The 24,109-nt window shown below is 38.9% G+C and overlaps 1 protein-coding gene across 7 annotated transcripts in view; it reads right to left on the minus strand.

Moving 5' to 3' along the window:
• The window catches only part of LOC119782108 (obscurin-like protein 1), a 50,858-nt gene that overhangs the window by 23,276 nt on the left and 3,473 nt on the right, over window positions 1-24,109 (minus strand). The window contains exons 2-20 of one of the 7 annotated variants that reach the window (XM_038282897.1): window positions 22,751-23,020; window positions 21,223-21,483; window positions 20,819-21,130; window positions 20,473-20,739; window positions 19,792-20,067; window positions 19,340-19,615; window positions 18,812-19,087; window positions 18,261-18,533; window positions 17,672-17,938; window positions 17,233-17,496; window positions 17,055-17,129; window positions 14,630-14,914; window positions 13,028-13,303; window positions 12,057-12,344; window positions 11,614-11,889; window positions 11,196-11,471; window positions 6,369-6,617; window positions 5,681-5,956; window positions 5,286-5,558 (exon numbers count right to left, since the gene is read on the minus strand). In XM_038282897.1, the coding sequence (XP_038138825.1) occupies window positions 5,286-5,558; window positions 5,681-5,956; window positions 6,369-6,617; window positions 11,196-11,471; window positions 11,614-11,889; window positions 12,057-12,344; window positions 13,028-13,303; window positions 14,630-14,914; window positions 17,055-17,129; window positions 17,233-17,496; window positions 17,672-17,938; window positions 18,261-18,533; window positions 18,812-19,087; window positions 19,340-19,615; window positions 19,792-20,067; window positions 20,473-20,739; window positions 20,819-21,130; window positions 21,223-21,483; window positions 22,751-23,020 (5,016 nt within the window). Of the gene's footprint in view, window positions 1-5,285; window positions 5,559-5,680; window positions 5,957-6,368; window positions 6,618-11,195; window positions 11,472-11,613; window positions 11,890-12,056; window positions 12,345-13,027; window positions 13,304-14,629; window positions 14,915-15,374; window positions 16,425-17,054; window positions 17,130-17,232; window positions 17,497-17,671; window positions 17,939-18,260; window positions 18,534-18,811; window positions 19,088-19,339; window positions 19,616-19,791; window positions 20,068-20,472; window positions 20,740-20,818; window positions 21,131-21,222; window positions 21,484-22,750; window positions 23,021-24,109 lie in introns of all 7 variants that reach the window. The other 6 variants (XM_038282895.1, XM_038282896.1, XM_038282899.1 and 3 more) reach the window with 6 other exon arrangements.

A 24,109-nucleotide genomic window follows, 5' to 3' on the forward strand; every position in this document is an offset into this window, starting at 1 on the left:
GGAAAGAACAGGAGTTGGAAGACGCGCCAGCAGCACTTTATAGGTCTGCTGTACGGGACCACTTTGCATTTAGAGTGACCTACGATGACGGCGGAAAGAAAGTTGTGGATAAGAGTGCAACAGTGTGCAAGCATCGTGCAACAAGTTTTGTTTATGCTAACAGCAACACGACCAACATGTCAGGCTAACAATCAACATATACCGAACCAAACCGAAAACCGTGACCACGAAACCGTAAACCGAATCGTGGATTTTGGGAACCGTTCCACCCCTACTTGTTACCCCGTATATACTACACGATACAGAACGCACAATGATGCTGAAACCCAGCCCGATCCCAAAAATTGACAAACAGCTGGAGAATAAGCCCAAAAGGGGAAAAACTCCAACAATGTATGTAGCGCACATGCGCGTTCACAACGCTACGGAAGCCGGCAGACCAAACCAGCGCATTCAGCTCAGCAAAGAACTCATGCTCTTCCTCAACACTGAAGTCCTCAGACATTTTTCTTTCGTTGTTTCTTTCTTTGCACAGGTAAACAGCACATTTCTTCTTCTACGCTTGCATTATCGGCAGAGCAGACGCTGAATGCGCACTTTCATCTGGTTTGGTCTGCCGGCTTCCGTAGCGTCGTGAACGCGCATGTGCGCGCTTTCAGGAAATCCTATACACTACTGTTTATGCTCTAAAAACATTCTAAATGACTTCGTTTCGAGTAAATTCTGGACGCTACCCACTCAGGACACTTGGAATACATTGGACGAGCAGTATGGAGGAATATTGACACGTTTTTTGTGGACTTTTATGGACCTTTCTGTCTCGGGCACCATAGACCTCCATTATTTGAATGTCAGCAGACAGCAAGAAGCCTCCCAGATCTCCAGATGCATTTGAGATATCAAAAAAGTACTCCAGAGTGTTGTTCAGCATGGGGGTGAGTAGAAAATGAAGGCTAATCATGTTTTGGGTGTACTATTCCTTTAAGAGACCCTAAGGGCACCATTAACTGTGGAGATGACAGAGAGATTTTAAAGGTCTTCCATGGGCAGATCTCCTGAGGAGGAAATTTTTTCTAACCATTGGAGGTTAGGGGAGGCTTTGTGGCCAGAAGTCTTGATCTTAATTCATATTTTTCATATCTTATTTTTAATCTTAATTGCCTGCTTCAAGGTACTTTGAAATGACTGAGGCTGATTGGCCCAAGGAAGGGGAGTATGACTAATTTTTGACCTACATATCTGAGTTGTATTTATGTCAAGTTATGATGATCGACAAATTCCTGCACTTATCAAATAGATGTCTAACAGCATATACCAGTTTCTGAGACAAACATTACAGAACTAAAAAAATCTCTAATGAAAATGTAAAACAATGAAATATAACAGTATAAAAGCACCCAATAGACCAAGTTTATGGAGTTTAAATGAAACAAAATCTATTTTGAGGTCAGGTTTCTTTGGTATGAATTGAGGTTAAGTGCTGGACCCTAAAACAACTGAGATGCAATGCAATAGCATACACCAGCAACAGGGAATTTTATAACCGCAATCTATTTTAAATGAAATATTTTGTAAACCACAAATGATTAAACTAGTTTCCCTAATCGTCTAGCAGTAGTTAGTGGAGCAAACATTAAATATGAACTTAGGCCTGCGATGTATGTCTCTTGGCTTATATATATAGTGCATTCAGTGAATTGGAAATTGAAATATTTCACAAAAATCACATGTTCTGCTGTTCTGTTATGAAATGTGGTTTATTTCTTTTCGGCTAATCAGCTTAAAAATGTTCCATGGCTAATATTAGATTTATCTTCATTATATGTAGAAGAGAGACACAGACAGTAACAGTTTGAACAATAGAATAACTGTCTAGTCCTATAGGATAAATTCAAAATGTATTAAAGTAACATGTTTGCATTTGCTATGACATTTGCATGCTTTGTGGAAATCCTCTCTGTTTAACCTTTTCCATTGTTTTAATGGTGTTGTGTAATTTTAACCACAAAACAGGCTTTATTTGAAAGACAGCCGCACTTTTACTCAGTTTTTCTTTTTTTTAGACGTTTCAACACCCATCCTGGAGTCTTGGCCAATTTCGTTGGCTTGTACAGAGCAATCTGTAGTTGGAGCGCTGACGTATTTAGCTGCATGGAGATCTATCCGCCTAAGAGCATTCCAAGTCAGATGCAAATCAAATAGCCACCCCTCGTTCTTCTGGATTGTTGGAGTGGTTTGTGGTGCATGGGCTATGTGATTGGTATTTTGAATCAAGGTCAGTTACTTTTAAGTCATTTCTTTGGGATTAGTTCCATGATTCGGTTGTGAATGCTTAAAAGCTAAATCCTCAACCCTCCCCCTCTGCCCAGTGATGTTTTTTGGTCTTTTAACACGATAGCTTACTTCACCCTTCTTTTAAACCATCATCTTATGGCCTTTTCCTTATTATGAATCTAATAGCTTTAGACTGTTATAAAGTTTCAAAGAGCATGAGATTTGGACTTATTTTAAATCACATATAGGCATGTTTTACTTTGTGGCTGGGCTGCAAAAAAATGGAATTGTAAACCCTGAGTATCAGTTATCTAAGTAGTTAGCTCTAAGTGTTTACTTACATTAACTGCTTCCATCCATTTAGCACTTTAACCATAGTGAAGTAAAGCCACAATAATTAGCAGAACACAGATAAATAAATATTACTGTATGGTTTGCTGCATCTATATAGTTTTCCATATTTTTCATATTATTATCTTAACACTGTAGTTGGGATTTTAGAGAAACTGTAAACTTAGCCTAAAAATTTGAACAAGCACCTTACAGCATCTGCCTTGCTCTCTACTGCACTACAGCTGTCATTCCACAGCTTATCTCCCTCAGCATGCTGAAGCTAGCAGTCAGGGATGCTCATGATGCCGACAAACAGCTAAGATACATTTACTGATTGGGAAGAAACATTAAGGATATCTTTCACATTGACTCCCAGCTGCAACACACCTGCAATCTTGAGCTTGAGAGACAGTGTGCAGAGGAAGGATGTAAGCAGGGTCTAGGCTACATAATCATAATCACTGCTAAGACTTTAACTCTGACTCTAATGGATGTTTCTGACTGGAAGCAGCATAATTCTGTTAAAGGCCATAGGATCAGTGGGAGAAGGCAGAAGCTGGACTTTATATTGGAATAATAAAATGTGACCCACTAAACTTAATACAACACCTTTATATTAATATTAAAGGTACACTATGCAACCAGTGTTGATTTTCCAGCGAGGCTCCCCCCAGAGGGCGAAAGTAAAAGTGCACTGTCGTAAATATGCACAGCTGTTCTCCTGGTTTCTCCGTCAAGCCAGGCGCGGTTGTTTTGAACTTAGCAGACAGGCTAACGCAACGAATGACTAATGCTGCGTTCACACCGCAGCTGGCGCGACAGAAGCAGCGAGTTTACATGCAAAGTCAATGGTTGACGCGCGTCAAGGCGCAGCAAAGGAGCAGCAGGCCCAGCGCGTCTGAGCAGCTGAAGCAGGGAGAGAGACACAGCGCTGATGATCAGAGGCTATGATCTCTCCTCTTAAACAGTTTATTGACGCCTAAATTAACTTAAAATGCAGAAATCTGCCGGCAGAATATGCAGTTTGGATTATTTAGATGAAAAACACCTACCAGCTGCCGCGGTGAACCGCGAGGACGTGACCTGGCCAGAGGCTGCTGATGAAGGGGTTCCTTCTGTCGGCGCACCGCTGGTATGTGGGGGTCTGAGCGGCTCCGACAGAAAAAATATTGAAGGCAGGATAATAATCTGAATGAACTGACGGCACTGATTACGTTTTCAGGTGTATTTTCTCATTTAAACACATATTAAAACTACTTTATTCCAAATGATCACAGCAAATATAGCTGCAAGGCAGAGAAAGGATAGTGAAGCTCCGCCCAACGCGCGTCAGACACACTTTTGCACCGCACAGCCAGAGCGTCAGAACTAACTGGTTCAAGCAGCAAAAATGAAGCAGCAGACACGATTTTGCTGCTTTTGCTGCGTGAACGTAGCATAACTGCACAAGAATCGCCACTGTGCTAGCAACGAGAATGCTTTTAACTGGGGGGTGTAGCAGTTCTCGGCCGTAAAGCAAGACTGACTCTCACGAGACTTCTGAGCCTGTGGGTGCGGGTCGGTGCTCCTGCAATTGCAAGTGCAGTATTTCCCCCACAGACCACCAGGGCGGCCGAGAATACCTTTGTTCAACCTGAAATGACTCATTTAATCATCCAAAACGTTATGTAACACATTAATTAACTGAAAAATGTTGCATAGTGTGCCTTTAATTGTACTTTTCTTTTATTAAGTACTGTATATATTTTTTATCAAACAAAGATAGGTCTGGGGATGTGAAATGGTTATAGCCTACCCTACATATTATCGGCCAGTGATTGATCACCTGGCTACTTTTTTGCTCTCATAGATCCTTGACATTTTATTGACATATAGTCCTCAATTTGATATATATGAAAGATTAATAAATGAAATCAAGTGGGTGGCATTCCTGAGATTAAAATACCTGGTCTTGACACATGTGAACACTGTTCTTTACACTTGACAAAAGAAGCTCCATTAAAAGCTGAGACATGACAGGACTTGATGTTGAGGAAAAACATCCCAAATATCCTGAGGCATAAACCCACATAAAATCTTAAGGAAAGTGCCATCATCTTTCTCCGCTATTTAAATTCGTGTAAATTAATAGGTTGATTCTTTAGTAAGTTTTTCTAGTGAAAAAGTTGACAATGGCATTGAAAAGTGAAAAAGTATTTTTTTGACATTTGCTGCATTTCTTGACTGAAATTATAGAGTAAGAGGCTGCATCAAGGACAGATAACCCCTTTAGATGATTGTTAGGTTTATTCAATAATAATTATAAAATTAATGTGTGTCTGCTTATAAACATTGAAGCAAGGAGATGCTTCACTCTGTCTTATGATGCAGTCAAGAGGAGAGCATCCTGTCTTATGACCTGATCAACTGTCCTGTCAGAACAATACTCTCTTTTGTAACCATGTGTTATGTTCTGTTAATAAATAAGGCATTGCAAGGAGGGTGGTCGGAGAGAGAGTGTTGGGTTTGGCTCTTTCTCCCCTCCTGCAGGAAGCTATTGTTGAAAATCCCTCTGTGTATTCAGTCCTTCTTTTACGAACCTACATTTTTGAACCAAACAATTATGCCTGTTACACTGCAAGCCCTTGTAATGCACCGAAGCACAGCATAATAAAAAAAACATCCCTAAAGAGAATTACCTGTAATATTAAGATGAAAGAATATTGAATCATCAGCTGTATCACAGACATATTCCCCAGAGTCTTCAACTCTACTTGAACAAATCCTCAGTCTTCGGTAAGGGCCTTCTGTCTTGAGCTTGATGTTCTCACTCTCTTGAAGCTTCTGGCCATCCTTAAACCAGCCAACAACACCATTAGGACGAGACAGTTCACAGCTCAGAATAATTTCCTCAGGGACATGACGGTCAAGGTGGACATCTTCCTTGGGGTAGACTATCATCACAGGAGGCTCTTTTAATGAAGAGAGGAACATTAACAAGTCATATACGGTAGAAATGTGTTCTTCCCTAAAATAAAGGGAGGTTACAATGATTTTCCTCTGAGAATCAGTTTAATGTGAGGTGGTTTATTACCTCTGATGGTGACCTTAAATATTAAAATGTTATCTCCTGTACGGCATGTGTACGTGCCGCTGTCAGACAGTTGAGCTGAACTTATAATCAGATTCCTCTTTGCCCCGTCTGCTTCCATTCTGATATTACTGCCTTGTTGTATTTCAGTCCCATCTTTGTACCACTGGACAACACCATCAGTCCTTGATATTTCACATGACAGAACAAGCTGCTCTTGTTCCACAGCACTACGAAAAAGGTCCTTCTCTGGGACATCCGCAAATGTTACTGGCGGCGCTGTAAAAAAAAACATAAAAAATGTAAGTTTTTCCTTCAAAGGGGAGTTATACAGATTTTCTTAAACATGCAACCACTGTAAAACCAAACTTGGACCGAACATGAACATGCTAATTTCAAAATTTGCTATGTAGCAGCTTATAACAGTATGATAATCAGTGGGTGTTAATCTTCCTGTAAAGCAAACTAAAAAGATTTTTAAAGCAGTGCACTGATGTAAACAGAGGGGTTAAAACATTAAAGGTCATGGATGCTTTTCTCAGCAGCTTCAATGACATAGAGGGCATTTAGGAGAAAGTCTGTTATGTTTATGGGGATGATCATGGTTTGCTTTCTTATGTATTAAAGGCCATGGAGGTGGACACAACTGAAGAGGGGAATTAACTTGCCAAGAAAAAACTTAGCATATCACCTTTCACCTTGAAATCTTTATCACCATCATCAGCTTTATAATGATAAACCCCAGAGTATGATGACAGGGCCGCCTCCATGACCAGAGCTCCTTCATTAGGCTCTGATTCCAACTCTACATTCGATTTCGGCAAGAGTTCTATCCCATCCTCATACCAGCGGGTCTGGACTGCAGGGTCTGAGATCTCACAACGCACTTTGATCAGGTTGTCTGCCTCAACAGAACTGCCCTTCTCAGCCTCTGGAACAGCTGAGAATCAAACCCATACTAAAGGACTTTTATTTCATTCAGGGAAAACCATTAGCATTCAGATTGGTGGTGACGTGTTGGCTAAGAAATGAATTTATATACCAGGGTTTATTTGCTTAATGGATACACACCAGGATACAGAAAACAACAAGGGATATAGGAAGGCTGAAAGTAGTATTTCAGTACTGTGCTAGTCCCATGTGAGAACCTTTTCAGTGCTCAAATGTGTTAGTAGCTGTTTACCAGGCAGACAGAGTAGATATATCATGCAATTACAAGTTTGTTTGTCTGGGATAAAGTCTTAATAGTTAAAAAAAAATTAATATCTTAAAAACCGTGAAGGATCTTTAAATATTAAGAACAAAAAATGGAGCCCTTATCTGCTCTCAAGGGATGGATAATTGTTAAATCCCAATTTTGCAACCTATATTAGCAAATAAACGGTAGATATGTCTCCTTTTAGAAACATTAGAATTTGCATCTAAATATTAAAAAGTGTAATGGGTCACTTTTTAATATTTAGATGCAAATTCTAATGTCTCTAAAAGGAGACATACCGTTTATTTGACGACTACACCTTGATATGAAATATACATTTAATTATCCATACATCCATTTTCTGACACGCTTTGTCCCGAGTGGGGTCGCGAAGGGTGCTTGTGTTTATTTCCAGCAGTCTACGGACAAGAGGCGGGGTACACCCTGGACAGGTTGCCAGTCCATTGCAGGGCAACACAGAGACAAACAGGACAAACAGCCATTCACACACACACTCACACCTAAGGAGAATTTAGAAAAGCCAATAAACCTAAAAGTCATGTTTTTGGACTGTGGGAGGAAGCCGGAGTACCCGGAGAGAACCCACGCATGCTCAGGGAGAACATGCAAACTCCAAACAGAAAGATCCCGGGTCAGGAATTGAACCCGCAACCTTCTTGCTGCAAGGCTGCAGTGCTAGCCACTGCCCATACATTTAATTATCTACTACAAAACCAGACCAGAATAGATTTATAATTCATGGATTAATTATTTTTCTCCTTGGCACTTTGGAGAAATTAGTTAAATCTGCACCACAGGAAGACATTATAAATCTCATTGATCAACTCATACTGGATTAACAGTTTATGTATTTTGGATTTGTAATTTTCGAGAGAACCACTCAAGCTCTGTGTCTCTCACCCTATCTTTTACTTTTTACATTTCATAACATAGTTATTAACAAAAAAATGAGTATTTATTAAGGAACCATTTTCTCTTTCTATTCCTGAAGAAATGGTTGAATTTGGATGTGACATTTTAGAAGTGCAGCGAGCGGTTGTGTGTTTAAAAGGCATCAAAGGGACATAGGAGGTGGGATCATGTCAGAAACTGGTAGTTCCCAACTGAGTCAGAACTAACTTAAAACTGAGACTAACTAACTGAAAGTCAGAAAAAACAGTAAAGATCAGCTAACACAGAACCCATAGAAGCTTATAATGGCATGGCAAGGATTGAGATGGGTTTGCATTTTTGGTTTTATCTACAGTAAGACTGGTTGGTCATGTATGATGTTGGAAATCCAGATATCGCGCTAGTGATGTTGAGAAAAATGAATATATTAAAGGGTGTTACACAAATGTTTTCACTTTTATCCTGGTTTCGGTGAGAGACCCAGACCCTCCTAATACAATTATTCCTCTCTCACAGCAAAGCAATGCCATTTGTGAAGATATCATTATAAGTAAACTCCTCTACTTGAGTTTTAAGTCCAACCTGAAGGAAACAATCCTCATTTCCAATTTAGAATCATGCCTTAGACTAAAGGGTGAGTTATAGCCAAGCTTAGGGGTACATTGGAGGGCGTGTGATAATGAAGAAGTGTCCCTATCTTTATACATAATGCTGCATTGATTCAGTATTTCTGAAAACAAAGGAGGGCAGTGCACTACATAATCAGTGGAAAGACTAAAAACTTCACACACACCAAAAGTGGCTGCATATGATTTCTTATCAGCTTTCATGAAGTTTTACAATGATAATAGTAGAAAAAATAAGAGAAAAACAGATATAAAGCTGTGTAAAGATACAAACTCAGACTATAATATGTACAACATAACTTTATGAGTAACTTATACAAGCATACTTTTTTCCCTAATTTTTTCTGTTGTATTTCTGTTCCATTACTCCCTTCTTTCTGTTATTTAAGCGATGTTTTGGGTTTAAAAGTTTGAACCCCTAACTTTCAGAATTAGGCACTGGAGTATGTGTGAGGTACAAACCTGGCTTTTGATGAGCTGACTCAACCTCACCTGCTTTACCTGCAACCATAACACTCTGAATGTTATGGTTTATAGTGCAACCAGATATCATCATGGAGATGTTATCTGGTTGCACTACATATTTAATTAGAGATGTTTTCATCTGCAAAAAGAAAAGATGCAATCACAAGGTTTCTATCCAGACAATCTCCTCCAAGTAAAAATGTCCCAAGATCCAATACTTGTGAAATGGACAGCCTTACTCCCATTATTACCTCTGAAATTATACAATGGTAAGAGCTGGTCAACAATTCCATGTCTAGGATGAAAGCAAAATATTTATTTTTCTTCTCTTGAATTTTATATTTTAAGTTCCTTTTTAAGACCCTAGAGCAAAGGTTGGCAAAGCTGGTCCTCCTCCAACACAACTGAAACAAAAGGCCTCCTTGGCATGCCACTTAGTTTAGCAGAGGCCAATAACCTTTAATTTGATTTAGATGTGTTGAAAAAGGCATGCATGCAAAAGCTGCAGGATAATTTACAGCTTCTGTTACAGTCAATGAAATGCTGAAGAGGTAATACAGTTGTCTGAATTAGTGGTGTTGGAGTATGACCACCCTTAAACAGGCAGGAGAGTGAGCTCTGATTACCAGTGTTTAGAGTAGGCTTTCTGAGAAAGGTTGTAACGTATGGTCAATCAATAGTAGGAGCACACTTTCTGGTCTCTTATCTCAAACCATCACCACCTATATCTACCTGTCTACAGAGGTTGACTCAGCCCTATAAGCCACACTAGAGGCATGATTACATTACAATGTCCAGAGCCTCAAACTTTTCAACTTCCTCAGTTATTGTATTTATGCAATTTAATAGTAGAAACCCCCTCCCAAAGTTCTCCAAAATGTGCATTTAAGTTTTTTAATGAATTCCTGAGTCTCCTCACCTCCAGCTCAGCAGTTCCTTTTAAAGAAGTGGTACCTAAGAAAAATAGTCGGTATATGTAACTGATTTTAGTGGCATCTGCTTTGACTTTTGATAAGGTCTGCCATTGCAAATTGGTCTTAGGCAAGGGATCAGGCTAATAAAAGTTCAACTCGAATGATTAACTGATTACTAGAACCTAGTTTTGGGAGACAAGATGGTTAATGTAGAGCCAGACCTGATGATAGGGAATATTAGAGTGCCTGATTAGGTGCCATTCTGAAGAAGGTAGAAGTTCAGCATGCTTATTTATGGAAGTATAATCTGTGTTTTGGCACACTCTGCTTCCTGTGAAGCCAAAGTCTATCCCTATCATCTCCACTATATGATGTTGATACTCTCTGATTGATCTACTAGGCATTCGTTTGGTGTCTGCTGACCATTAATTACTTTTTCAATGGGTGAAAATTTAATGCATTTTCAAGTTTCTGTACATGAATATAGTCCTTATGTCCTTGAAATGCCTTTGCATTGGAAATGAAAGGAGGCAGATTGCTAGCATGTCCAGGGCTACCCCTGAAACCTTTCATAACAGGAATAAAATAGAGACACAGTCATGTTGTTGCGTTGTACAGCCTGTTGGTTTTGCATGCAAATATAAAAGCTAGATGTTGGCAACAACACAACAATAGATACAAGAAGAAAATGACTCGAAAGCAGCTTTTATGTTTACAAAGTATTCCCAGAATTAAAGCATATGAAGGACTATGTTAAAGTCTGTGGAAGCTGACCTTCACTTGTTGTTTTGTCTGACTGTTAAACAACTGCCTCTAACACATTTCGTGATTCCTGGTCCCACCATTTACTTTATGCAGTACTATTTTTTATCTTTATCTACAAAAAGTTAGTTTATGCAGTACTATTTTTTATCTTTATCTACAAAAAGTAAGTAATTTCCCTCTGGGATTATTAAAGTATTTCTGATTCTGAATCTGAAAAAATATCTTGCAAAAAAATATCTTGCAAAAAATTTTTTAACTATTCATGTTTTATTGGTCTATATCCATACATTGAAGTTAAATTGTTCTTGTGGCTGAGATTTAATATACAAAAAATCCTCTATGTAAAGAAAATTTTCTTTTCTTTGGCATAGTGTTAAATGAGGTAGGCTACTTGGTTATATGGCTGCCTGAAATAACATATAAGCATTCTTTTTATTTTGGCGAAGTCATTATTTTGAGAAATCGACTACAGAATCTTTTAACATTTTGGTCATGATCATATTGTATCTAAACCATTGTCTTCACATGGATTATTAACAATTAGTGCTTGTTATAAAGTGCTGTGATTTAATTAGACTTAATGGTCAGGAAGGGATTGAAGTTAGTTATTTTCACAGAGCTCAAAATACTTAGATCACCTGCAACATCCACCTTGAAATTTATGTGGTTATCTGGAGCCTCACAGCTGTAAAACCCAGAGTGACTGACTTCTGCTGACTGAGTTATCAGCGCTGCCAGTTTTTCACTCGTTTGGATTTCATATTCACTTGTTGCCAAAAGTTGTTCTCCGTCTATATGCCAGTAAACTTGAGCAGCTGGCTCTGAGACTTCACACTGTAGCTTAACTGGGCAGCTTGTTCCTACTAATGTGTTTCTTGCAACCTTTGGTAGCTTTGAAACCTTCACAGGAGTAGCTGTGGATATTACAAGATATGTTAAACTCGCACATTTTTATTTTTCTTCAAACTATATTAGTCCCCGGATTGAAGTGCCCGATTATAAATGTTGTAAAGATTTGATTGACCAATATTAATCGTAGTAATTCAAGAAAATCACCTTCAATGTTCACATGGAAGGTCACAGCCTCATCAACAAGACTACAGCTGTAGAGGCCAGAATCAGAGACCTTAGCTGAGTGAATTATTAACTTCCTCAGAGTGCCATCTCGTTTCATATCAAGGCCTGTTTTGGAAAAAAGTTCCACATCATTTTTTAACCATGAAACTTGAGCAGCTGGGTCTAAAACCTCACACTGCAAGATTATTGGAGAACCAATTCTAATCAGCTTGTATTTTTCTGATAGTGGGCTTGCCAAAATCCTTGGTGATTGGCCTACAAGAAGAGAATGACAAAGGTATAAATAAGTGATGAATTCTTAAACACTTGACAAAACACACTTTCCTGCCAGCTCGTTTTCACTAGAATTAGAAGCAAGCAACACTGCACACAAAGAGAAATCTTTACCATTACCAAAAACAAAAAGAAAGACAAGTATTCACCTTTTATGTCCACTTTAAAGGCAATACTGTCATCTGATGTTGAACACTCATAGATACCAGCATGTATGCTTTGAGCCGATGGGATGAGTAGGGTCCTTGACAGACCATCTGACTTAATTTCCATATTGTCCCCAGAAGTGAGTTTTATGCCATCCTTATACCAGTCGACATGAGCTGAAGGGTCATGAGAGAGTGCACAGTTAAGGACAATAGGTTTCCCTTCTTCAATGGACCGGTTCCTGTCCTCCTCTAGCAGCTTTGAGAACCTCACAGGTAGTCCTATAGGTTCTGGATATTGCAAAAGAAAATAATAAATACAAATATGACTTCCTTAATACAATTTATTGAAGTAAGTGAAGACCAGTTTACTTTATCTTAAATTGACTTACACATCCAAAAGACGAACGTTGCTCACAACAAAATTTTTGACAGAACAAACATACAAGAAAGAAAGAGACATAAAACAAACCAAAAGATTGTCTGGAAGAGTAAAGCTTGCTGAGATCGTCACATTACAGTCTTCAGAATCATACAGTTCTTTTAGAACAACAGATTAGAGTTAAGTTGCAAGCAAGAACATGTTTTCTGCTTTTTTTTCTTTTCCTCCACACGTGTTTAGTAATGTCAAAGAATAAAACCAAGAAATCCAACCTCTTTAAAACAGCAGATATTCATACTAAAGAACTCTATCAAGAAGTAACACTTTTAGTGGAGATTAAGAAAGAACGGATATCATTTTTGTTTTATTTTGTTAAAAAAATCTTTTTCATTTAGAGATATAGTTGTGAGTAGGTACTATTTTTAGTTACCAAACAATGTGAGGCCATCTTTGATTTTTTTTAAAGGTTATATGTATTAAAAAAAGCAGCATAATAAACACTACGTTAAATAATAGAAGTCGGTTAACTCAAGGACCTGGAGTTAATGCTTTGCAAGACACTAAAAGCATTGTAAGGTTTTCTGTGCGTCACCTTTTACTTCCAGAGAGAACTGGATGTCATCATCCTTTGACTCGCACCGGTACACACCAGTATGAGCTTGCTCAGCGGATGGCACAACCAAACTTCTCAAATTTCCCTGTGACTGGATGTCTACTCCACTTTGAGCTAGCAGCTTTCTTCCATCCTTGTACCAATTGACTTGTCCACATGGGTCTGACAGCTCGCATTGTAGAGCTATGGGAGAGCCAGCTATTACTGTCATTTTCTGGTCAGCCTCAGATAAAGTTGCAAATGTCAAAGGAGGAGCTAAAGGATTAAATGTAAAGTATAATTAGTCAGGCATACTGTTATCATCAAATGGACAGAAATATGAACCCTTACCACCAACATCTTTGTGGTATAATACATTAAATTGTGTAAGTGAAGTATAACCACTAAATAAGATTGTATCATTATTATTATTATTGTTCTTGAATTTATGAATTAAAATCAAATACAAAAAAACTCTTTTATAGCTCAGAGCTCTATCCATCTATTTTTTCACTGCTTATTTGATATCAGGCAATAGAGGAAACAGGTCCCAAAGGAAAATCCAGACATCCCTCTCCCATAAATTCTGGACAGTCCAGGCTGCATGTCTAAGCTAGATAATATATTTATATTCTCCAACTCTTTCCTTGTCTTCCCAATAGTATCCTACCAACTGGAGATACCCACAAGGCCTCCAGAGGAAGGGAAACATGGACGGCTTTCTAATCAGAGTCCGAAAGCCGCATAGGTGACTTGTTTTGGTGTGCAGAAAAAAGCAAATCTACACCATGTACACTAAGTACATTTTGGATGTCAGCTTTGAATGTTAACTCTTGAACTGAGCCCAGTCTCTCAAATGCAAGAAGCTTATTTTGACAGCTTGCATCAAGATTAGAATAGTTTTGCATTTTTCGCTCTAGATTAGTTTACCCCAAGGAAGTTGTGAGTAGTCTTGTTAGAGGGTTTGAAAACTTCAGGGTTCCTCCATATTAAGAAGAGTAAGCTGAGTTGGTCTTAACATCTTGTTAAATCTGGAAGAAGGTCATGGGGCAAAATTCACTGGAATGTTCAATTATGCCACCGTTGGCTTTCTCCATCAAAGGCTAAAGTGTTTATTGGTTAAAGGAATGTCTGGTTGACACATCGAAAACTGTAACTTTATCTGATAAAGCATATTTGATCATTTCAGTGTTATACTTAAAAAAATGGAATATCCTATACAAACTTTTGCATGCTCTGATGGTAAGACTCATGGGTCTCTGGGACATTTGGGTCTGCCAGTGTATATCAGAAACATTTTACAGTATGTGCTGGAACTATCTTTAACTGTATCCTTAATATTCAGTAAAATAGTGTTACATTTATTATTGCTTGGGTTGTGTACTGTAACTCTCCCAGCAACCAATGGAAAAATATGTTTGCTTAAGTACATATATCTTAAAGAAACCTTCCCTGTCCATCCATCCATCCATCCATCCATCCATCCATCCATCCATCCATCCATCCATCCATCCATCCATCCATCCATCCATCCATCCATCCATCCATCCATCCATAAAAAATGGTATTTAGCTAATAATAATATATTGAATGAATGATCACCTTTGACATCCACATAAAACTCCACTGAATCATCTGATGTCTTGCAGCAGTAAATCCCTGCATCAGACAGCATCACTGACTGGAATGCCAATGTTCTGATGGAGCCCTCTGTGATCATAGTTTGCTTGGAATCTTCTGATAATTCTATTCCATCCTTAAACCAGGTTACTTGAGCGTTAGGATCAGATATTTCACATCGTAGCTCAATGGGCTCACCAACTTCAACAGCCTTGTTCTTCTCAGCCTCAGGAAGTGTTGTGATTCTCACAGGCAGGGTTGAGAATGCTTGAAGTAACATCAAGAAAAAGAGTCATCACTATTAGTGACTGTAACAGATTATTCTTTAAAATAGATAAAGAGCAAAAGTTCAAATCAAGATTAGTCATGCCAAAAATATTCTAAAATAACAAAAGAATCATATGATCTTTGATATTAGTCATCGTAAAATAAATATTTGTTGGTTAGACCTTAAATAGCTAGCCAATTGAGTTAGATGTCACAAATTAAGTGTATGTAAATATACATGTATATGTGTGTAGAAATGTATGTGTAAATATATGTTCTGTTTTTAAAATTCCATCTACTGTACATCACCCAAGCTCGGTATAGCCCTATCCATTAAAGTTTTAGTATAGACAAAGTCAGGTGAGTAAAAACAAAGTTTCCTAACATATCAGAGTTTGCAACAAGCAATCTTAAGGAAACACAATGTCAACATTGTGTCCATCTATGTTTTTATGCTAACCATTGAAGTCACCTTCAAAAGCCACCTTATTAGCAGTTACACTGTCACTCCAATGACTGTCATTTTTTCTCGAGAGAAACATCATCTCTGGCTGTCCCGTAGAAGTCTGTTTGGAATTAGAAAGGTCTGGAAAGTAAGTAGTAGAACTTTCACCATAGCTGCTTGTCTGGTCCATTTGGTCTTCAGTTGTCTCCATGTTTTTGCAATGCTGTTGGACAGTTTTTCGATTACTTGACAGACCTAGAAACTCTGAAAGGTTGGATACTGTCTGTTCTGTGTAAGTAAGATTGTCCAACTTGCCATATGATGTTGACTTAAGATGGTCATATTGGACATTTTGAGGCTTATTATCCGTACACAAATCAAAGGATGTTGCATTAAACAAATTCTCTGAGAGTGCAATAAATGAGTGTTTGGCTGGATTTGGCTCCTCTGACTGGTGATATGATGTCCTTAAACAGTTATTGGGCCTTGAAACCGGGACATTGTTAGACAATGCACTGTCTAGAAGTTTTCCTGGAAAAGCAGCTGATAGTTGTATGGAACCATAAGCCTTTTCTTGCTGGAGAGCAGTGGTCTGTATGGAATGTGAGGTCTCCTCTGATGTCACATTTGAATATTTTAAGGGTTCAAACCATTCCTCTTGTTCAAGAGTTCCATTTTCTGAGAGTGCACAAAAGTTGCCTTCTTGTACTGTTGAAGCCTGTGCGATGCTTGAACTCTCCATCATGGCATTTAAAGTCTTATGGAGGTTACCTGAGTCTAGTTGCTTAGTTGGCTTATTTGCAGAGTGGTTTATCTTCATTGATGAGTCCTCTGAGTCCAGTTCAGTGTGCATAAATGTAAGACAGGATTTCATGGTACTGGAGTCAAAAGTAAAATCACTTGTTGGCTGAGAGGTTGGCATATATTCAGCATCAAACTTATTTCTCCCGTTTCCAGTGAAAATGCCAGAGTTGCATTTTGAGGACATCTGGATATCTTGGTCAGAGTACGCGTCTTCTGTAGACTTGTTCCTTTCTTGGTCAGAAGAGAGTCTTGGCGATGTAGCTATAAGCATTGTGATGTACACAGAGAAAGGTTTTCAGTTGTTGGTGTTCTTATTATTTCTTCTCACAAAATACTTTTACAGCAGTGGGGGTTAGCATGAAGTTATGGGATAATCCATTGCAAAGACAATCAAGAAGATCGACCAGGATTGGTCTTTAAGTAAACATGTCTCCCTTTATAAGACTTCTCATGTACCATCAATACTAATCCCTCTAAAGTAAAACAGAATTATTTGGTTCTCTTAGGAGAAGACTTCGTTGTCATTGCAACGGGCAGAAGATCAGGGTAAAACCATGAATGAAAAGATCTTGAGGTGAATATGACAAAAGATGTACTTTAAGAGTTGCAAGTTGTGAGAAAAGATGACTGTTAAAACACACAATGAATTGACAAACATAACAAATGTTAGTTGAAAAAGCGGCTACACACCTACATGAAACTATATATTTGATTAAGGGCCAAAATATCAGTGAAATGGCCACATTTCAGGGATGAAAGTATGATAAAGGAAAGAAAAAAAGATTTAGAGATGGCTCAAATGATTGAGCTAACAGTGAAATACACCACTACTGTTAGTGGCATTTATGGGCTGGGTTAACATTGATGACTGATTTTGCAAGATCAAATCACCTTTGACTTCCATAGACTTTTGGGCTGATGCATCAGCTACATCACCAATCTCGTCACCCGAGTGACACTGTCCTGCTGTTTGGACAAAGCCAAAGAGAAAACAGTGAGGTGGTGAAATCTTCATGTATGTAACTAAATTCTTGAGTCTCCAATGTGAAATTACAACAAAGTACAGCACCTTTCATGTCCTCTTTTAACTGTACACCATCAGATGCATCACAGCCAAACCTGTCATTATCAGACAAGTGTTGGGACCCAAGGGGCAAGATTTGACTGTGCTCTTCACTGCCAGCTTCTGTTTTCGGATATATCTGGGTTCCATCTTTGTACCAGCAAGCTTTAGCGATAGGGTCTGAAATCTCAAACTGCTGAACAATTGGATAGTGTTCTTCAGTTGACCTGGTCTTCTCTCCAGGGTCAAGTATATATGTTGGAGGGGACACTAAAAACATGTATTAGGGGATAGGTTCAGTGCATGCCATCCTTATTTCTAGAACACAAACCTTAAGACAATATCTTTCAAGGATGTAGAGAAAGAATTGGGGCTAGGAATTTCTGTAAGAATGAGTCACAGCTACATTATAAATTAACATTTGCATATAAGAAAAAAAAATCACCTTGATTGTCTACTAATAATTTGGTCACATCATTGGCTGTTGTGCAATAGTATGCTCCAGAGTTTGAAGGATGAGCTGGTTCAACAACAAGTGCTTCTCTGATGTCTCCCATTTCAAAATCATATTTCATGCTTGAATAGGATTCTGAATCTCTTTGCCATGACACCTGGCTTGCAGGGTCTAAGCTTTCACCAACTGTTTTTTTTGGACAGGTTTCCTCAAGAGTCTGGGACCCCCCAACCTCCCGGTGGCGAGGCAATGTTGGAGCTAAAGATAGTGATTTAAAATATAACTGGACTGAGTACAAAGTTGTTATTTGCACCCTGAAGAAATGCCAGGCTTTAGGAGCTTTCACAGCTAACTGTCAACTCTCACTCCCACTGAAGGCTTGCATTGCTTTTACATACTAAAAACACATCTTCAATCTGTAAGTAGAGATTAATTTTTGCAACACCTTTTGGACACACATCTTAAGACACAGCATCACATATACATGTACAAAAATGCATTTAAATGTTAGTTATATCTGGTGTCTACGAAGCTTTAGATTTTGCTGGAATACTGAAAAGACCGGAAAAAAAAATATCACCTTTATTATCCACAGAGAAGTGGATAGTGGCATCAGTGGTTTGGCACCATTTTCCTGAGTTCAAGAGCTCAGTGGATGGGAAAATGGGTCCCGTTGACGTGCCATTACTTTCTGTATTCCAACCCTTTTGCGGGTAGAGCTTTTTACCATCTTTATTCCGGCAGACCTGGACAGTGGAGTCTGCAACCTCACATCCCAGCTTCAGAGGTTTGCTCACTTCAAGTGACTCGGCTCTCTCACCATCAAAGATAGTTGAGTATGTCACAGGTTGAGCTATCATTGGGAATTCAGGACAACTAAATAAACGCAAAGCTATGTAAATTCACACCTTTCAGGTATATAACTACTGAACAGAAGGTAAAAAGAGCTTTGGAGACCTTAGTTTAAGAGAGAGCCAGAGCAGTTACACAGCAAGGTTACCAATTCTTTATGGTTGTGGGAATGAAGCAGCCATCAAACGACATTTCTCTTAAGCAGGGATAGTTAGTGGCACTTCAGAGAGGAGGTAGTGGTTACGATATGAAAACGTAAGAAAGGAACTGCAAAGTCACCTTTGATCTCCACTTGAAAATCCACGGTATCATCCTGTGTGGCACATCTGTACAAACCAGAGTGGGAGAGCTCTGCAGACTGAATAACTAATGTTCTTGTGTTTCCCACTGAATGGATTTCTACTCCAAAGGTGGATATAAGCTTCCTTTCATCCTTGTACCAGCAAACCTGGGCTTCAGGATCCAACACCACACACTGGAGTACTATAGGGCTGCCAGCCTCGATCAACTTGATCTTCATATCTTCAGGAATAGCTGAGAACTTCATTGGTGGAGCTACAGATATGTTTAGAGTTTATAACAACCCTCAGTTAACCTTGTTACAGTCATTCAGATAATTATTTTTAATCCTATTCCTGATAACTTAATTGGTAACATGCTGACAGATGAAATAGTAGCTGCACATTTGATGGCAAGGAGAAAGACAACCAAACATCGGACAACACAGAAGAGTATCATAAGAGTTAGTTGATTTGCTGAGTAGGAGTTTGTTATTGTTTCACATCACCTAAAGAGTAATTACATTACCTGTGATTTCCACACTGAAAGTGATGGCATCACCCTTTGTCTTGCAGCAGTACAAGCCAGAGTGTGCAACTTCTGCTGAATGGACAGCCAGTTTCCTCATTAAGCCTTCAGCTTTAACTTCTACTCCATTTTGATGATGGAGTTTTGATCCATCTTTGTACCAGTGCACCTGGGCAGAGGGATCTGAGAGCTCACACTGTAAAACAAATGGCCAGCCTGCTTGGATAGTTTTGTTCCTTTCGGAGTCTGGTACTGCTGAAAACCTTACGGGTGGGGCTATAGAGATTATAAAGAGAAAGAAATAATCAATTAAGTTGTAAAAGCTCTGTTTATCAGCTATCCTTATAAAATATTTCTATATCTAAGTAAGATGTTTTAGAGTGGACAACTGACACAGCAATTACTGGATTTATAGTAGAAAGATATCTACATAGAAACTCAAAATCTCTTACCCTCGACTTCAACGTTAAACCTGATTACGTCATCAATAGCATCACAGCAGTACACTCCTGAGTGTGAGAAATCTGCAGACTGGATGACAATTCGTCTCATTGTGCCTTCAGATTGAATATGGAGACCTTCCATACTTTTTAACTCAATGCCGTTCTTGTACCAGTTAACTGGAGCAGCACTGTCTGAGAGCTCACAGTAGAGCACAATCGGGTTGCCAACCTCTACAAACTTGTTTCGATCCATTTCGGACAGTGGTGAGAACTTAACCAGAGGAGCTGTAAATATTGGACAAAAAGAGTATGGCTCAAGATTAAGACAAAAACCAGTGGTTTCTAACTTTTTAGGTGTAAAAAAATATTTCCCCAAATGTGCTTAGCTTGTTACAGTTTTTGAGACCTTCCTCTTCCCGTCCTCTTTGTTTCTAAAATAAATCAGGGAGTCTGGGAGCCAAACTCTCACAAATGTTACCCATGCCTCAAATCTCCAATGGCTTAACTGTCGCTCAAATTTATAGCATTTCAAAACAACCTTTCTTAATCCTTTAACTTGTCCTGAATAATCTTTATTCTTTGCCCTATTCCCTCCTCAGCTAACATTTTTATATTTTAATTTGGTACAAATGTAGACGCTTTGGGGTCTTTAATACTATAAAGTCAACTGTCAAACTGACCCATACATACCTTGGATGTACAGGGCTGCTGAATCTCGGATGCCATAAGCAATGAATGTTATCTCCGCTCCATTGTCTGTATCACGTACTCCTCGAATACGAAGTGACTGGTGTGTTCTTGAGCGGCGGACAGAGTAACGCTCATCATCTTGAAGCTGCGTACCATTTAAGAACCATGTACCAATAACCGAAGCAGAAAGCTCAATGGTGAAAACAGCATCTTGTCCCTCTGGCACCAAGGCATCCTGTAAAGGAGCTTGAATTCTGGCTACAGGAACTGCAAAGAAAAATAATTTTCATGTGTTTATTCTGATATAGGCCTTAACCACATGTTTGATGACCAGGAAAAGAAGTACCTAGGTGAACAGTTCTTGGAAACTCAACATTATTGCTTTTTCCATATTTATTTACACTACAAATGCGAAAACGATAGTCTGCTTCACATGGAACACTGTCACCAAGGATCTCCACTGAGGTTGCAGAGTCAGTGGTCAGACACTGCAGCCACTCTTGTGAACCAGTGCCTACTTCTTGTCGTTCAAGCACATAACCAGATGGGGGGTTCTTTCGTGAATCTGGAGCAGGAACCCATGAGAGAAGAGCTGCATTAGCACGCTCTGTGTTGATCTGAACTCCCACCGGACAACTTGGAGGACAATGACGGGCCGCTAAAAGGAAGAAAATATTTGCTTCAGGTAAGTGTTTCGCTTTTCCAAACAGTCTAGTTTATGTGGTGACAAATATTAACAATGGGACCCACCTTTCACTCTTAACTGAGATGATGTCTTGGACCTGCCAACAAGAAAGGTCACAAGGCCAGAGTCTTGGGGCATTGTATTGACAAAAACCAGAATGTGAGTTCGACCAAAAGACTTAAGAATTGTCTGATGGGTTTCACGAAGCTCAATGCCATCCTTGTACCAATGTATGTCCATTTCTTCTTTTTCCACTTCCACACAAAAGGCTGCATTTTCACCTTCCAAGACATCCACTTTCCTTGGAAGCTTTCGCAAAATGGTACCTGGAAAGAAAAAATGAAGATTCACTATATCATCCACCCATCCATCCATCCGACCGACCGACCAATGACAGACAGAAATGTATAATAATTATTTAACTTTATTGATCTCACACTGGAGACATTTACCTCTGTATATTTCTTTAAGTCTTTGGGGATTCGAAAATTAGGGGATATTTCATCATGCTGAAAATGTATTGTTGATTGATTAAAAGTACTGCATGATAAGCCATATTGACACTGCTTATATTAATACCACTTTGGCTTAAGGCGAGAACACACCAGATATGGTTATGGGTCTTAGCCGATGGAGACAGATTGTTAAAAATGGTAACAATTACTTATAATTTTAATTCATGGGGTTTGGGGACACAGATTTTCTGCAATAGTGCTTGCACAGTTCTGACCAAGGTAGACTTCTGGTGTATTTTGATTGGAAATATGCCTCAAGTTGAATGGAATGTCATGAGTTTGACAGGAAGGGAGAAACAATCACAAAATACAACACTTCTTGTGTTGTATTTTGCATTGTGGGGGAAATACAAAGTAAAATCTCTGAATTGTACCATAAACTGATGAAGTTTGTCTTCATATACATTTGATGGGAAACATACATTCTGCATATATCAAACGGGGAGCACTCTGATATAAGTGGAATTCTAAAACTGTGCAATTACTAAGGTAGGAGCTTAGGAGTACAGAAAACAGATTAAAATTAAATAGTTTGATCTTATTGGAGAAGCAACCACATGTTACAATGCACTTCGAGCTTGTTTATACTGAGGGAATTTGTTGGACATACTTTCCCATGAATACTTAATGTCATTTAAGGGAGCCAGTACATTTCAATGGTGATAGAAAAAAAAAAGAAATATATAACATCGGAGGTGGTGTAGAGTCAGACAAAGGTAGAGTGTTCCAACATTTAGAGGTACCATGTGAAACCTTTTTTGCTTGTCATATTTCAGAGCATCTTTCTGAAAGGAAAATATTTTTATCTCAATTGAACAATTGTTGACTACCCTTTGTATATGCTAATTTCAGATTAAAAAGTAAAATATTTTCTCTGGTCAGTTTTGTTCAACTTTTGGTGACTGGTGAGTGTCTAGCTTTGTACAAATTGTAAGCATCAGTTCAAAACTGGTATCTCCATCTAAATATAAAAACGTAAATGAAAACAAGAGGCTTTCATACCTGTGGGTTTACAGAATGTAAAAGGTGCTTTGCTTAATATTAGTCATTCGAAATCACATATGACAAATGTATTTACCTTTCACAGCCACCTCTGCTATACTTCTACCACCATCAGGCATCTCACAGAGGTAAATTCCATCATCATCAACTCCAATGTCACGGATTGTCAATCTTCGTTTTGTTCCCCACTCCTCCATTCCATATTTGGCCCCTGGCTGCAGTCGTCGGTCCTCTAGATACCATGTGATTGGAACAGAGTCTTCTGGAACTTCACACTCTAAAACAGCTAAATCCCGTTCCCAAACTTCAAGGTCATAGAGAGGTTGCTTAAACCGGACAGGTGGCTCTGAAAATAAACACACGTTATAATACTCTTAATAATTGTATGTATGTATGTATGTATGTATGTATGTATTAAGGATGGAATGGTTTATGAAAACTGTCCGAACCGTTCAGTTGGACTGTCTCAGTTCGATACATGTGTGTTGCGTTCGGTTCATGCGCTGCTTCTTTTTCTCATAGGCGAAGTGTGTACACTCCAGAGCAGAAGGTGGCGGTACTGCGACCAAAGCCAACCACAAGTAGTAAACAAGAAGAAGAAGAAGCGAAGCAGCATAGCCGGGTGTAGCAGAAAAAAATCAGTTGTTGTGGAGAATTGTGTGGGTATGGCGAGGGGGAAAGAAGAAGGGTTGGAAGACGTGCCAGCAGCACTTTATAGGTCTGCTGTATGGGACCACTTTGCATTTAGAGTGACCTACGATGACGGCGGAAAGAAAGTTGTGGATAAAAGTGCAACAGTGTGCAAGCATTGTGCAACACGTTTTGTTTATGCTAACAGCAACATGACCAACATGTCAGGCTAACCCCGAAATCCCTCATACTCCATCAGCGCTCCGCTCCGCCCTGCTGCGCTCTAGCCCGCCTGCGCAAAGCAAAGCCTACAGCCTCCACTGTGGCTTCCGTCCGCTCCGCTCTGAGTTCCTTGGAGATCGTAGAGGGCATGCACGAGATGATTAAATTCAAAGCAGCAAAATATGCGGAAATGATCCAGGGTTTCCGCGGATCATTAAAAATAATTACAATTCATACATTTTTTTTCTTCATAAATTTCATAAATTTTTATTGGATTTCGGGGTAACAATCAACATATACCGAACCAAACCGAAAACCGTGACCACGAAACCGTGAACCGAACCGAACCGTGGATTTTGTGAACCGTTCCACCCCTAGTATGTATGTGTATTACATGAATTATACATTAAAAAGAGGAAAGATTAAAGCAGAATGCAAGCTAATAATTATGAAACATAAGAGCAGGTAGTAAAACAAATATCACAAACTTAGGCTAATGGTACCTGAGTTAGCAGCTACTTTAACAGTCAAAAGTTGTTCAACAAATGGGTTTTTAACTTTGACTTAAAAAAAAAACAACTCA

This window comes from Cyprinodon tularosa, unplaced genomic scaffold, assembly GCF_016077235.1.
Source record: "Cyprinodon tularosa strain WSP-4 unplaced genomic scaffold, ASM1607723v1 ctg189, whole genome shotgun sequence".
Classification (NCBI taxonomy): domain Eukaryota; kingdom Metazoa; phylum Chordata; class Actinopteri; order Cyprinodontiformes; family Cyprinodontidae; genus Cyprinodon; species Cyprinodon tularosa.